The sequence below is a fragment of the Dromaius novaehollandiae genome, chromosome 9 (assembly GCF_036370855.1).
Source record: "Dromaius novaehollandiae isolate bDroNov1 chromosome 9, bDroNov1.hap1, whole genome shotgun sequence".
Lineage (NCBI taxonomy): Eukaryota > Metazoa > Chordata > Aves > Casuariiformes > Dromaiidae > Dromaius > Dromaius novaehollandiae.
The window spans coordinates 26,012,502-26,027,473 of record NC_088106.1 but is presented as its reverse complement, the minus strand read 5'-3'; the positions used below and the strand labels follow the sequence as shown (position 1 = coordinate 26,027,473).

General features: G+C 39.7%; 1 protein-coding gene across 2 annotated transcripts in view; it reads right to left on the bottom strand.

Annotated features, from left to right (window-relative positions):
* LOC112988855 (glypican-5-like) overlaps positions 1-14,972 on the bottom strand; it is a 403,392-nt gene that overhangs the window by 151,184 nt on the left and 237,236 nt on the right. For both annotated transcript variants that reach the window (XM_064516960.1, XM_064516961.1), the window contains one exon: positions 11,418-11,538. In XM_064516960.1, the coding sequence (XP_064373030.1) occupies positions 11,418-11,538 (121 nt within the window). The remainder of the gene's footprint in view (positions 1-11,417; positions 11,539-14,972) is intronic.

Sequence of the window (14,972 nt, the reverse complement as noted above, 5' to 3'; positions counted from 1 at the left end):
GGACTTCAACTAGGCTGATCTTCAGCAACGAAATATTTCAATACTGGTAAGAAACATCAGTAAGAAAAGAGGAAGAAATTTAAAGACTAGCTCATGTTCATAAAAGTAACAGATGGTGAAAATTAGAGTGCAGCGGCATTTGTAAAATTCCTACTAAATCTTTTGGTATTAGTTGAACTTGCATTATTTGCAAATCCCCAAGTCTTCAAACAAAAGCAGGAAGATTTAAAAAAAAAAGAAATCAACAGTTACAAATGAAGAGATTTCCCTCCTTATCAGAGGGTGCTTTTGCAGTCAGTATTAGAAAACAGATAGGTAACAGAGTCAGCCTTTTTATCTGACTAGCAGCTTATCATGGGAGCTCTGACAAGAGACATGAACATACATTATCAAGCTTTTGCAAAGGAGAAAACAGGACCTGAACCACTCAGAATTAACCCCACTAATGCAGAGTGTTTCCTCAGAGAAGTGGGAATAGCCACACTTGATAGCTGGAAGAAGGAAGAGATGGCTCAATGCCAGGATGGAAGAAGCCTTCTACACCTGCACACGGGGTGAGAGAGCAGAAAGGCCCCTTTCGCACTGTGGTAGTACAACACAACTGGCCGTGTCCAGCACCCTGAACACTGAGATGCCCGATGTTTTGGAGCACACATTGAAAGTAAGGTCACGGATGTTTGTGGTCATTCAAGAACTGCACAACACTTTTGATAGAAGAGTGGTAGCAACAATGATCATGCCAAACTAGTATTTGGGTGGTTTTACTAATTAGGTTGATACGATAAATACATTTTGCTTCTTTGATTCCAGCTTAGCAGAAGAGCTCGTGTTGAGACTAGGATAATGTGAATCTGTTCTGGATTTAGTAACCTACTATCAGCATGGCTCTAGTACGTGTGTGTGATTGGGTGGGTGTGAGATGTAATATACTCAAATCTTTGGAAGTGTTTTATATACAACACCAAAGAAGCGTAAGATAGGATCAGAAGCAAAACAGCTCTATTCTAAGACTGTATTTTTCTGAATTGACAAATAATGCAATTGCACAGTAGCAGATCTGCCTCAAACAAGAGGTTTTTTCCTTTATTCTTTGGGGGTTTAGTAATTGCATGTGAATGTCTCCCTGGATAGAAGTGAAAGGCTATTCCTGATACTGCCTCTCTCCAATATTCAGGCTTTCTTTCTAAAACCCAAAGGGTAAGGTAAGGAACACTGATAAAAGAGGAGTGCAGATCCAGCATTCCTCTGATGCTTGCTCTTGTGACCTAATCTTCTCTTTTAAGGACTAGACAGTGTCATCAGGAAGTTTGCCTAACCTCTCCTCACACCTGCCTTGTACTCCTTTTTTATTTTTTCCTCCAAGAAGTACATGACTGATTGCATGAATACAAACAGCACCAAACTGATTCAGAGCTTTTAGCCTTTCCACACATTACAGCCACAGTTAAGAGACACATTAAAAGGCTGCTTGACTGAGCAGGGAACTGTGAACTATCTCACATTAAGCTGTCACTAAGGAATCTGTTAAACAGTCCAATTTTGAAAGCTGCGAGTGCTATCGATGACTTGGGTCGGCTCCAGCATTTCTGGGTCCTGCAGAAAGCTTCTGAAAGCGGCAGTGGCAGCCACTGTGGGCAGAGCACAGGCAGCCTTCCTCCCTGGGAGCCAGCCCCAGGGGCCACTTGGTCCGGCTCAGTCCCCCCACCCACCGCTCCTGACCAGCTCTGCATTGGCTATCTAATAACAGGAGGAGTTATCCCTCTCTCCATATCCCTCTCAGAGAGGCACCCCAGGTGGGTCTTCTCAGGTCTGATGTACCAATTCATGCTAAAACTGAACCCAAATTAGTGCTGGAAACAAGCTGTTTCACTTGGGAAGTGGCAGTATACTTTACTAGTACTAATTTTAATCCGCTTCTCAGGACTGCCAGTACACAAACACTTGAGCTTAACAAACTCAACGTTTGGGCATTGGGTAGTCTTTAGCTTTGTTATCTTACAGTGCTTTTTTCTACCTGTCTCCTTGCTTTAGTACTTGAACAGAAGGAGAAGAAAATGACCCTGTCCTTGCTTTTGGCCAATGATCAATCAATTGTTTAAAGACATTTCCTCTACCCTAAATAACACAATGATCATGCCCATAAATTTCTGCTTTTCTTTCCTACTTTACTGAGCTTACCCAAAGCACCTCCAAAAATAAGCACTTTCTCATACCTCAGGAACGAGATCAAAAGTAAATACCGTAATCACCCTCCTAATGATAATAACTTAATACATGTATACCACTTAGAAGTACTACAGTGATTAGAAAAAGATGATGGGCTAATAAAACAAACTAAATAATTACATAAAAGAGAATTCATTGTTTCAGTATGACTAAACCTTAATTAATTCACCTATTGGACACACTTCGCTGATAACTGTTGACTTTCTATCTTAAAAATCAATTAACGTAAAAATAAACAGGCTAATCTAGCTGTCAGATACATGCTTACTCTCCTCTACCAACACCCATGAAGCGACATTTCTGATCTGATCAGCAGCAACCTTCTTTTATGGGCATGCATTTTGGGTAGTACCTTGTCCTGCAAAGACGATAGTTATTAGAGCAACACATTTCTCTCAGGGAGGCAAGGGGGCATGATACTTCTTTAAATGAGGGCAAAGGTTTACTTTTGCCGCCTCGGCCCCATGGACAGCTCTCCCAAGCTCCCGGGGCTAAGTAGCTCCCCCCAGGCGCCCAGCGAGCTTCCCATGGCAGATGCCCCTCTCGCCCTGCCAGTCCCCACATGGTTCAGGTCTGACCTCTACCCTCGCCACTTTGCCTTGGAGACAGTGCTCTCCCCCACGGCCCAGGGCTTCCCAGGCAGAGGAACAGCCACACGAGCCACTTCTGGAAGGAAAACAGTCCTGAGATTTTTTTTTTTTATATATATATTTTTATATATATGTATGTATGTATATGTATATTTACACATATATACACGTACAAGCAACAACACCTGTTAGAAGGCAAGCTCTTCTTGATTCACTTGATGAGTTAGGTCCTAGAGTTTTCCTCACATGGCTAGTTTCTACCATACGCCACCTGCGCGACAACCTTTGCCCAACAGCATTCGCAGGCCCAGCTAGCCCAACAGCAAAGCACTGAGGCAGGCAGGGCCATAAGACGAGCGTGCTGCAGAGTGCTGGGGGGCCACGTCACCCCCAGGCACTGCAGCCCCAGAGGCAGCGACGGGGTCTGGCCTCGCAGTCCCCCGCAGTGTCACGCCAAGCCCGTTCCCTCCTGCGGCCCTCCTCCTCCTCACTGCCAGCCATTATACCAGGGGACCCAAAACACTCTTCAGCTAAGCCTGTGCCAACAAACCCCAGCTCAAGGTTTAGCTAACCGTCTGCAACTAGAGCTGGGTGCTGAAGTCAGAGGACAGACTCCGGCGTTTTTTTAAATAAGACATTTCTTTTCAAACTATGTTTTTCTATACGTCTAATGTTTTGGCTCAGTTATAGATTGAAACAGTAGCTCTCCGCTCCCTCTCCCCCACTTGGCTCAAGTCACTACTGTGACTCAATATGGGATTTTGATTTATTTAGACTAATTTCCCATAATGAACAAAACAAAACACATACAATGGCCCATCTGGGCAAATAATTTCTGAAAATGCTTGCAAGACAAATAGCACAGCATACTCTGAGACACAGCACATGAATAATAAACGGTCATTTTAGCATTATATATTTGCCAGCATATAATAAGATATGTTGGATTTACATAGAGTCTCAGATCTGTCTTATTTCAAACCGTTACAATTTTGTTTCCTGAGCCAATATTTTACATGATTTCTGTCTCTATTAAAACCTTTATGCTGTTTTTAAGACTAAAAATCATTTCTCATTCCTAATTATATATATTTAATTATATCTCAAGTCCCTATATTTAAAAAAAACATAAAAAACACCCTGCAGACCTCAGGTCAGCAATAGCGCACTGATTTCAGCCGGAGATGATGTACACCTACTACCTTGGGTCATCGATTAGCCACAAATTATAATGTTAACATATGCTTTCCAAAAAACAATGTTCCAGTGGTGTTTTTGCACCAGGACTGGTCAGAGAAAAAGCTTTTCCAGTCTAATTCATGGGCAAACATCTACTTTTGACATGAGTTTTAACATCAAAGCAGAATCAAGGTTAGAGCTTCCAAAGCCCTTTTCTTTGAAAAACGCAGGAGATCCTGAGAGAACAGTATCACTGCTGCACAGGCTGGTGCCCGGAGCTGCCAGGCCTTGAACTAGCAGCTCCCACCTCTCCAGATGCATAGCCTCAGGACCGGGTTATTATTGCCTGGTCTATCCGCCTCTCTAGCTCTGTGGGCAAAGGGAATCTGTGTGCACTTTTCTTCCTTCAGTGCCGCAGTACGAGCGGAGCTGGGAGCTCGCCCCTGCTCCTTCCCCTGTGTGCCCCTCCGCGGGGTGCTCCCCAGCAGCCTCAGCTGGGATGCCAGAGAGAGACAAATTACCAGTCTCAGAGGAACAGTAGTTTGCAGAAAGCTGAGAGCAGACTTCAGATGCCCCAGCCCACTATTGAAGTATTTCTTGTGAATTTTACACCTTCTAATGGAAGTCCTGACAGATAAATGTTTTACTCAGTCAGCAACTAAATACTGTACAATTACCTGAGACCTACAGCCCTTACTGCGAGAAACAGCCCCATTACTACAGTCTGCTACATACTACTACATGCTCATGCGCTACTGTACGATACGCGGCTTTGCAAAGGGGGCTCTTGTTGAGTTGGTATTTCTGGGTAACAAAAGAATCCCACGATAGACAGCAAATGCTTTGTCTCAACTTTGATTGACAAAACAATGTAAAAATATATTACACAAGTGAAAAGCAATGGACTCAAAGATGACTTGCTAAGAACTACACATGACAGAAACATGCCAGATTCTTTAAAAGCAACAAGACAGAGCTAAGTTGCTACTAGATTTCTGTTTGTTTATTTTTTCCAAGGCTGGCAGCATTTATGTATCTTTTCTTGCTTTAATCACAGATATGATAAAATCCGATGTCTCCAATATTTTTATACAGCATACATTACATATGTACATATATATTTCCTAAGAAACTGAAAACCATACAGGAGACTGCAGAAAGAAAGATTAAGCTCGGTCTTTGAGCAAGCTAGATTGTTTCAAGCATTGCAATGAGTTGTTTCATTGCATATGGATTATGAAAAAGATCATAAGTTATCACAGAGTTGGGCATTCAGCATATATATCTGGAAGCAAAGAGATGTCTGATTCTTAGCAGGGGAGAAGAAAAACAACCCATGAATCCAGCAAAAATGAACATCAAAAAAGATAGGGTGAGAAAACAACTCTGTATAAATGATGAAGTAATTTGAGATGACAGTTTATCTGAAAATAGGGGTGAATAATTATTATCCAGCATAGTAGGAGATCAAAAAAAAAAAAACAACCAAACCAGTGTATTTGCTCTTTCCTGGCATTATAAGACCTTAAAATACTTTCAATTTCTTTAATTCTATCTTTATTTTCCCAAAGTACATGCACTGCTTGCTGCTATTTATTAATGAACCAATGACTACGGTATTAATTCAGATTTATGTATCACTTGTGCTACTCTTTCCACTTGGAGATGAAGGCGTGAGAGGGCTGTTGCCTAGATGAAAACCTCCTGATCATTGCTGAGCTGCAGACAAGCTGAGGTACAATCCAGACCATTCAAATCCTCTGCCTAACCATCAAGAGTCACTCTTTTGCTGAGGACCATGTACACCAGTTTAGCAGTAATGAGGGTCTTACACTATTTGCATAAGATAAAATCAGTCTTGGGGCTTTTCATTTGGGTGGGATCCTTACAGACTATGACAGCATGCTCTTGGCAACATCACGTTGCAGAGAATAAAGCTTTAGATCTCCTGTATTTCTGTATGGGATTTCCATCACAGAAGTACCTGTAGAGCAGACACTGCATGCAATGAATCCTGAAAGCCAGATACACTGAGTGTGCACAGATTATTAGTGCGCCATAGACACACCGTGCATTGTGTGTATAGGATCTACCCAATCTGTCAAGTGTGTGTTTTTATATAAATCTGTGTATCTGCAGTAAATTCAATGCCCTAAACTACACATATTCTGTACGGTTAGCCAACAGAGAGACAGTGACTGACTATATCTGGGATTTCCAGATGTCTTGCTTTGCAGTTCCAAGAGGGATATGGAACACCTGAAATCCTGAACAAATATCCAAAGTCTCCAGATTCTCTGGATAGAAAAAGAGGACCTGTTCTGGAAAGCCAGTTCTAAAAAACGTGCTCTATTTTGAAGAGACACAAGTCTCTGCATGTTGGAGGAAGGGGGGGGGTCACAAGCAGTAGTATTTCTAAGCCTACATAGGCTGTTTAAGTCCCAAGTAGGGGTAATATAACAACAGTCTAAGATGATTATCTTTTTTCCTATGTTTTCACTGGATGAAATGAAGAACAGAATATTTCAAGTCTCAGTCCAAGTCAGCTACAACCTTGGATGAAAATCAAACCAGCTTGTCTCCACTTAAATCTCCTATAAAAAGTCTCTAACGTAATAAATTTTACAAATGTCTGAAAAAATATATATACATTTAAATTAAGTAGTAGGTAAATGATTTATTGTATTATTCTCTATTGTCTAACTCAATTTAATTCACATTCAAGATTAAATTTTGGCTGGTTCATATGATTGATAATAAATATCTTGGTGCTGTTGCCTGGAACTTTGCTACAAAGGCATCATTTATTCACAATTCTTAAAGAAATTTTAGTTGAATGCATTTCTTTGTTTAGCTGGGAGATCACAAAACTTTAGTGTGGAAAAAAAATATATAGGTCCAGATTCAGCAAGATTTGCTTTGGCATCACTCTCATTTTAAGCACAAGGATATTGTACTGTCTTCTTGAATTAGAACCATGCCCTAAGCATTCATCTCTAATCGACAACAGCAAAGCACTCTGTATTCTCAAACTCTGTCAAGATTAGATTTAGGCTGACAAAAGACAAATAAGTTAAAACTTGTATAATACTTATCATACTATAATCCTTTGAGAATGTCCATGTAAAGCTGCTAGTGAAGTTATAGTTAAAGCTTTGTCACTTTTCTCTAACATTCCCATCGCTTTTCAATGTGATCGATCCTTTAGGATTTTTAGCTTTGGTCTCAGAATCTTGTGTTTTAACTGTGAAAAGTATCATGCCGAAGACAAACATTAAAACATATTTATCTAAGTGCGATTATATGGCAAGAAGTAGTACCTCAAGAAAGGGGCAATGTGGGATTTTATGTTTATTATCAGTTGCCGTTCACATCTGCTCTATTTACAAAAAAAGGGAGAGGAAAAGATGTTATTTCTAACTGCTAGTTCTTCAAAATCTACCTGGAACTTCATTTGATCTATCGTTTTTGCATTACTAAAGGTATAAACTACTATAAATTGTAACTCAATAATTGTATTGCTATGTGAATCCGCAGCTACAATAAATGCTTCAAATACCTTATTTGCAAGGGATGCAAATAACAGTAATTGTTGAATAATATTCACTAAATTACACCTTCCTGTGGCTTTACAAAGTGGTTATGAAAGAGTCTGGTATTTGCATATTCATTTTGCTTTTAAAAAATACTGTGTGATGAGGATTTAACTCCTAGAAGAAAACATGAAAAACTGCTATAATCTCCAGTGAACTGGCATTTTGGCATAAATGAAAGTCAGAAATGGAAGAAGAGTAATGTACAGATTATTTGTAATATGCTAGAGTTGTGATATACCAACTAGAAAAATAATACATTGACAAGAGTTTTGTTCAGGTAATAGCTACCAAAGCAAATAGGAAGGATTTTGGACTGAGGAAGATGTTAATCTCTTTACATTTGTGGATAAAATCATAATAAGGAGCTAAACAAAGGAATGGCTACTGTAGACCAAAGACGCTGTTTCGGATTTAAACGAGTAGATTTTAAACCAAAAGAGACCACAGCGAACATCTAAGTACATCTTCACGGATAATACAGCTGCATAACACAGGCTATAGGACTTTGCTGAGCAGCTACCTCAAATCTGACAGGTGTGACTGGCCTGGGAGCAATGGTTCCCAACCGGTGAGAGTCTCCTCGCAGACGGGATGAGCTTTCATGGCAAGTCTGGTGCGAGTCTGCTCAGAAGACAACTCCCTCTCTCCCTCCCAGCTTTGTCTCACTGGAGAAGAAAGTAGTGGGGCTGGGATAGACTTGCCTCCCACCTTCCTTCTGAGATGCTCTGGTTCCAGCATGACACTGTACCAAGACCCTGCCCCAGGCCCACGCAACATCCCTGAGTCCATTCTGCTGCTGCTGGTTTTCCTTCTCCAATAAGGACAGATGCAGAACTACACAGCAGAAGTACCCAGGTAAATAGTTTGCTGCTACTTCTGCATGGTTGGGGACAAGCCACTCTTGCTCACAGCCTTCTGCTCCAATGTTATCTCAGGCCCCTGTGTCATCTAAGCCCCTACTGAGCCTCCCACACTGCGCTGACCACACTGGTCCCTGGGTCCTCAGCATGGGACTCCCAGCATGGGAGAGGAAGGCTGTGGCAGTAGTCTCAGAGTGAGGAGCAAGAGCCAGGGTCTAACAGTAGGAGATAGGAGGTTGAAGAGGAGCTATGAAAGACAGCGGCAACTAGACTTGCTCTGCAAAAGCTTAGGAACTGCTGAGCTGAGGCACATCTTTCAGAAAAATGAATCCAGATGGTTTACACATTCCTGTAGTTGACAGGCCTCCACAACCTCAGCAAACCAATCTAGGGGCCGATTATTCTGATTTTCAAAAAGGTGCACCTTTGCAAAACAATCAGGAGAGAGAAAGCCAAACAGGTCCATGCTCTTTTTGGGTAGATGCATGTGGCTATGGTTTGCTTTGTTAAGAGAGAAATGTTATTTCTTTTAAAAATACTAACACACATCTCCTATCCACGAAGATACTTTCTTTTATGTAGTTAAGCAGTATTACTTAAGTGATAGAGGATTACTGGGGCCTACATGCATTCAATCACCTATGATGCATATTCTGTGCATTCCTTTGTTCTCTCTTTGTTCTTCAAGCTTCTTGTCTCTCTAGGATTGCTTTTGTATATAAAACGTTATGCTACTACAAAAAATGGTGTTGCAAATTTCAAATATTTAAGGAGATACAAAGATAACACATTATTTTATCATTGCTTAAATTCCCCCTTACATATTGCCTACAAAAAAAAGAAAAAAGAATAACTTGATAAAAAAAAATCAATCTGCCCATAAAATGAGTAATGGGATTCTGTATAACTCTTCCTCTATACAGTCTATACACACTATTGATGACACTTTAAAATCCTGATTTAATCGGCTTTTCAGTGTCAGTTTTTATTTGTATATTAACATCACAACTGAAATGAAAGTTCAAGAAGCAGAAAACAGCTACATGTTTGATGTTGTACGCAAAAGCCTTAGATATTTAGCAACTTCTTTGATGCTTTGATCTCTAAAGAAATCTTACTAAAATTATGATCAAAGCGATTTACATTATTCCAAGTACTTAAGAACAAACCATCTTAGGGCAATAATCAGTATTCTGTTTAATCCTTCACCCTTAGAATCCATTATTACTAAGCACCTCAATCTGATGGGAGTTACGTTTACTTAAGGATGATATTCTCCTAAAGCAGAATTAGAAGTAACAGAAAGCAACATTTCTGACTTATACAAAGAGCTATGAAGGAATTAGATTTTATTCTACTGACTGGAAAGTGGTCTTTGAAGCTGTTTTTTAAATGTACATAACTTAAGAAAGTAGGTAAACAGCTCATTATAATAAGACCCTTCAGATTTTTATCTTTCTACAGGACACAATGAAATAGTATGTGCAACACAGCTACTTTTAATTTAATCTATTTCTATTTCCTTTTGCCAGTGTTTATAGAAGACTATTACACAGATGGATGTATCTAATATTTATAAAGTAAATTAACACTCTACTTGATAACACGCAAAGGACGATAAATAATGAATTATCCTTTTCATCAATCTGACCACATGATGTTTATTTCACTCTAATATTAAGTACTGCACAAGACTGTTTATTGTAATCCCCCATGGCAAGTTAAATCAAGCAGTATGATACAAAGAATCACTAAACTGAAGCCCACAGAACATTAGAGCCAAGATATATTTACCAAAAAATGCTAATTAATACTTAGATCATGGATTAACCACCTGTTGCTGATGAGAGGTGGAGTGGGGTTATACTTTTGCAGGAGCAAATAAGAGATGAAACCATGACTCTGAGTCACAGCTACATTCTTTATAACCTCCCATATCCTGACTAAGCAAATCCTCCATGTCAATTTACCAGTGCAGATTGCTTTTCTTCCTGCATACTCCACCTGCATAGGTGGGCTTTGATCTTATAGCTGTTTCCTAGAGACTATTTCTATCCCCATGTTCCATCAGTCTTTAAAGGTGAAGGATTACGAGTGGGCTCATGTGCAAACACATCTGACTGACCACACTGTTGTAAGCATTCTTTCAAGTCGACAAGAAAACATATCTGCTTTAAATGAAAATCAATCTCCGTTAATGGCATTACCCTGAGAATTCACAAAGAGGTGTGCTGAAGCTGTAATATTACAGAATCATGCATTTAGCTTTGAAAGACTGCAGATCAACTTGGACTGCAAGCACATCTAATGGAGCACACATAGACAACAGAGGCAGACATAGATTAATCATGCTTTTAACAGACTTATTAGTAGGTTATCTTTCCTTTTTGGACAAGAGGGCTTGAGAACAAGGTCTGTCGAGGAAAGGTTTTCAAAGGTGCACAGTTAATTCATCCTGGAACACTTTGTCCTGACTTCAACACTGTGTAAGATTCAGTTATCACACACTTAAAAACCCATTCAATTTTTTGATCTGTTTATGTCACTGAAAAACAGGAAGCTGCACAAACTACGAGTGTATTCCTCCAACACAAAAACGTCATAGGACTCCAAAAGGCTCTCACACTGACTGACTCAAGTCCCAAGCTTGATGTGAATTGTAGGGCTTGAGAACTCCTCCACATTACTGGGACTCTGGACTGTAGGACAGTCAATCAACAGCTACGAAACAACAACTGTGAATTAGAGCAACTTCCAGGGAAATAATTTTGCCTCAGTAGAATTCATAATCCAGGTTGCACAGAAGTGTCTTCAGTACTCTTTAGTACCAAGCCTCCTACATGGCTATTTCAGGGCTACAATTCCTGGGAAATGTAATATGAAAAGCAATACCACCTAATATTTCTATCTTTAGCTCTGTTATCAGATCTAGTGATAAAATGTTTTTAACTCTAAAACTTACTTACTTGATTAAAGTGCTGAAGTTTATCAATTAAGTTACTGATGAGTGGGTCTAGTCCTCTGACTTTCAATTCTGGATTATTAATTTGTGCCTTCAGTCCATTGGAAACAACTCTGTTGGTATAACTGAAAAAGAGAACAAGAAGAAAATATCAGTGACTGAAAACATATCCATCAGAATCAAGAATCATATTAAAGGGAGCTTATGAAAAACAAGTATTCTGTAAATAGTAACAGTAATTTGTAATTAATATTTATGGTTCTTTAAATGCATCAAACCAGAATAAAAAAAACGCAGTTTCTTGCAGTGTCATCACTTTAAACTGTTCAAGTCATGAACCAGCATCAATTTCATAAACCACATATGGGGTTTTTTTATTCATATTTAATACTTGAGCCTTTAAAACCCACACTCTGGTGTTCTTCCATGCAACAGTGAAGGCTGGTATCTTCCAAAAAATCATTCTTGCATAATCACAGAGACCCAGCGGATTTAAGATAGAAACTAAACATCCTGAGATTGTAGTAAAATTTACTGAAATGGCAATCTGATTTTGAAAAAAATCTTTATAAAAAAATGAGATTACTTTTCTCTTGCAAGATTAGCAGTTTACTACCAAACTGCCTAGGCACACTGTAAAGGAGCACCTGCTGTATCAGTGGTCTTCACAATGCCTTATCTGCGTTACGAACTTACCAGGAGGGGATACATGTAAAAAAACCCTCCCTAACCAAGTCTTGCATTATTTGAGGAACAGCAGCTGTTCTCACACTGTAACTGCCTGTCTGTGTCAGCAACCTTCTCACATGGACTGTTGACTAAATAGTTACTGCCACAGTCTTTTGTGGATACTGTAGCGCATTCTCAAAACCAAACATGTTTGGGGCTTCACACCTGTACTCTGTTGGGTAAAATTCCAGGATTGTGCATGTTTAGGCTCTACGTTCAAATGCGTCTTTACCATACTTAAAGAGGGGAAGTCATCACTGAATGCGTCGTGAACCTTATGCCTTCTGGAAGTATTCAGATTGCTCCATATTGGCTAGAGAGTTGATCTGTGCACACAAGCTACGTGCCACCCATCCTCAACATACTGCAAATCCCAGCGAGATATATAGCAAACTTTTTTGGCGGGGCATGCTTTGGGGCATTGTGAGCAACCACCCTCATTAGTCTGGTACTCATTTGTCACAAAGTGGAACATGGATGTTTGCATGACCCAGTTATAAGCTGAAGAAGAGCCTATTCCCAAACCGAACTCTCCTAGACTCCAACACGTGCCTGGGAGGAGTCTACTTAGGTGCCAGGTCGGCATCCTTATAAACTCAGGTAGTAATAAAGGTGTGCTCCTTTGGACCAAAATGTCCAGAGAAATGTCCTGTTATAACTAATGCTCACTTTAAGCATATCTACATACTTCAATATCCCAAATGTTCTCCTATCAGTGAATTTCTCTTTGTAAACCAATCTGGGATGAAGTTAACGATAGCATCTCAAAGTGGAAACAAAGTGCCAAAATTCTACTGTCTTTCTATGGTAGGGGGAGACATAGCTCTCCAGAATACATTTGTGCTTTCTTAATTTCATTTAGGATGAACAACAAATTTCATATAAACTGATGGCAAAACATACTGCAATATTACTGATGTCAAAGGTGTGGTTTAAAAAGAGAAAGAAGAGAGCATACTCCATTTTTTCAGTAAACTCAATAAATTTCACTTCTCAAGAAAAAAACAGGATTTAGCAGAAAGTATTGAGAAAAAACATATCTTACACTTTAGCAGAAAGTAATGAGAAAAAGCATATCTTACACTAATATCAGTAGACACACAGGATTTAGAAGTGGAAAAAATGATAATCTTCTCAGTGAATTTATATTTTTATGTTCCCTGAGCTTTTAAAAGGCACTGTTGTTAATTTTCTTGATGTGTATTTCATAAAAGTATAAACTAATTTACAGTATAAACCTTCCCTATGCAAATGGCATACATAAAATGATGGTAAGGTTCTGATCTCATGAGCAGACTCAAGACAGCTGGACCAATGTCCCCACGCAGAACCAGGCTAAAGTTAAATATTACTTAAAAGGCTAGACTGCTGCAACTCATATCAACCCGCTTGACTATTTCATTTGGACAGTAAACAAAAGTTGATGCACCTTACCTGCCTACCTTTATTTGGAAATTGTACTATGTGCTGAATGCTAATTGTTGCTTATCATATTAAAACATGTGGTTATTGCAGTAGGTGCATAGAGACACTTATCACAGCTTTTTGAGATCATCTAGTTGCAATCCAGGACAAATCTAACTAAATGGATCAGCTCATGGCCTTCACCAGTCTGCTCGGTGATTCTCAGTGTGCAATGCTTTGTTTGAACATCTGATCAGAAACTCAGCAACAGCAGCAAAAAGTAAGGGTTTTCCTTTTCATTGCTCTTGAACGCTCTCCATTCAACCTCTTGTTGGAGCTACCAGAATTTCTCTAGAGGCTTAAGCCATTATAAATCATGATAAAGAATTCAAAATTGCCTCCCTTCTGGGTTGTATTTTTTCTGGCAAATGATATTTTTTTTCCCTGTGAATCACAAGCCTTCACAAATGCCTCTAAGCACTATTAGAAACCTACAGCACTGATAGAGTTCGTATAAACGTGACCAATTCAGAAACAGCTTTGCCATTAGGCCAGTAAGACTCATGCTTAGAGTCCTCAAAAGGACATAAAATGTGGGAAGTCCATCTCAGCCAACTGTCTTATATTGCTGCTGCTAAATACATACCCTCTTTTACACACCTTGTGTCAAGAAAATAGGATCATTTTGTGCGAGTCCACAGTCCACAGAGACAAGGGGGATTCTCATACATGTAAAGTTCAATCTGTGTTTAAGGACTGAGTCTTTAAAGCTCCAGAGATATCCATAAATTATGCTCAGATAACTCTGTTGACCAAACTTTTTGTAGTTAGATTTATAGCATGGATTACCTAAATTTCATGTATCAGAGAAAGCATGTTTGAATTGCGTGAATCATGCATCAGTCCTGTATCTCCTAGCTCGAGGATAGCTTCAGTATATCAGTCATTAAACAGCTACAAGCAGCTGCTCCGGGAGGCTCCAGGACATAAGAGTTGGCCTGGTAGCTGCCTGGAACGTGAGCTGCATGACTGGCAGTGCCTGGAAAACCAACTACTAACCTTTGGTAGTGATGATGCAGATACAATCTCTTTGCCAAATGAATGGTGTAAAAAGCTGGTATTAAGAGAGGTGAAAGGAATTATTTGCAGAGCACAGCAAAACAAATTTGGGTTTCCTCGTAATAACCTATAAGCTCTGCTACATATGCTTGAGTGCCACTTACTGGCACTGTAACTGTCATCCAGTCTCAGTATTCTTGCAGAGGGATCACTTCTGTAACAAAACTGAGCTGACTCACCTAGGCTAAAGGAGTGAATTCTTGCAACAGAGAAGGCAGGCTACAACTCTTGAGGGAAGGAGACAGGGCAGAGAACAGAAGAATAATCACGCAATCAGTGAGAAAGGAGAGATTCCTGCAGTCCATTG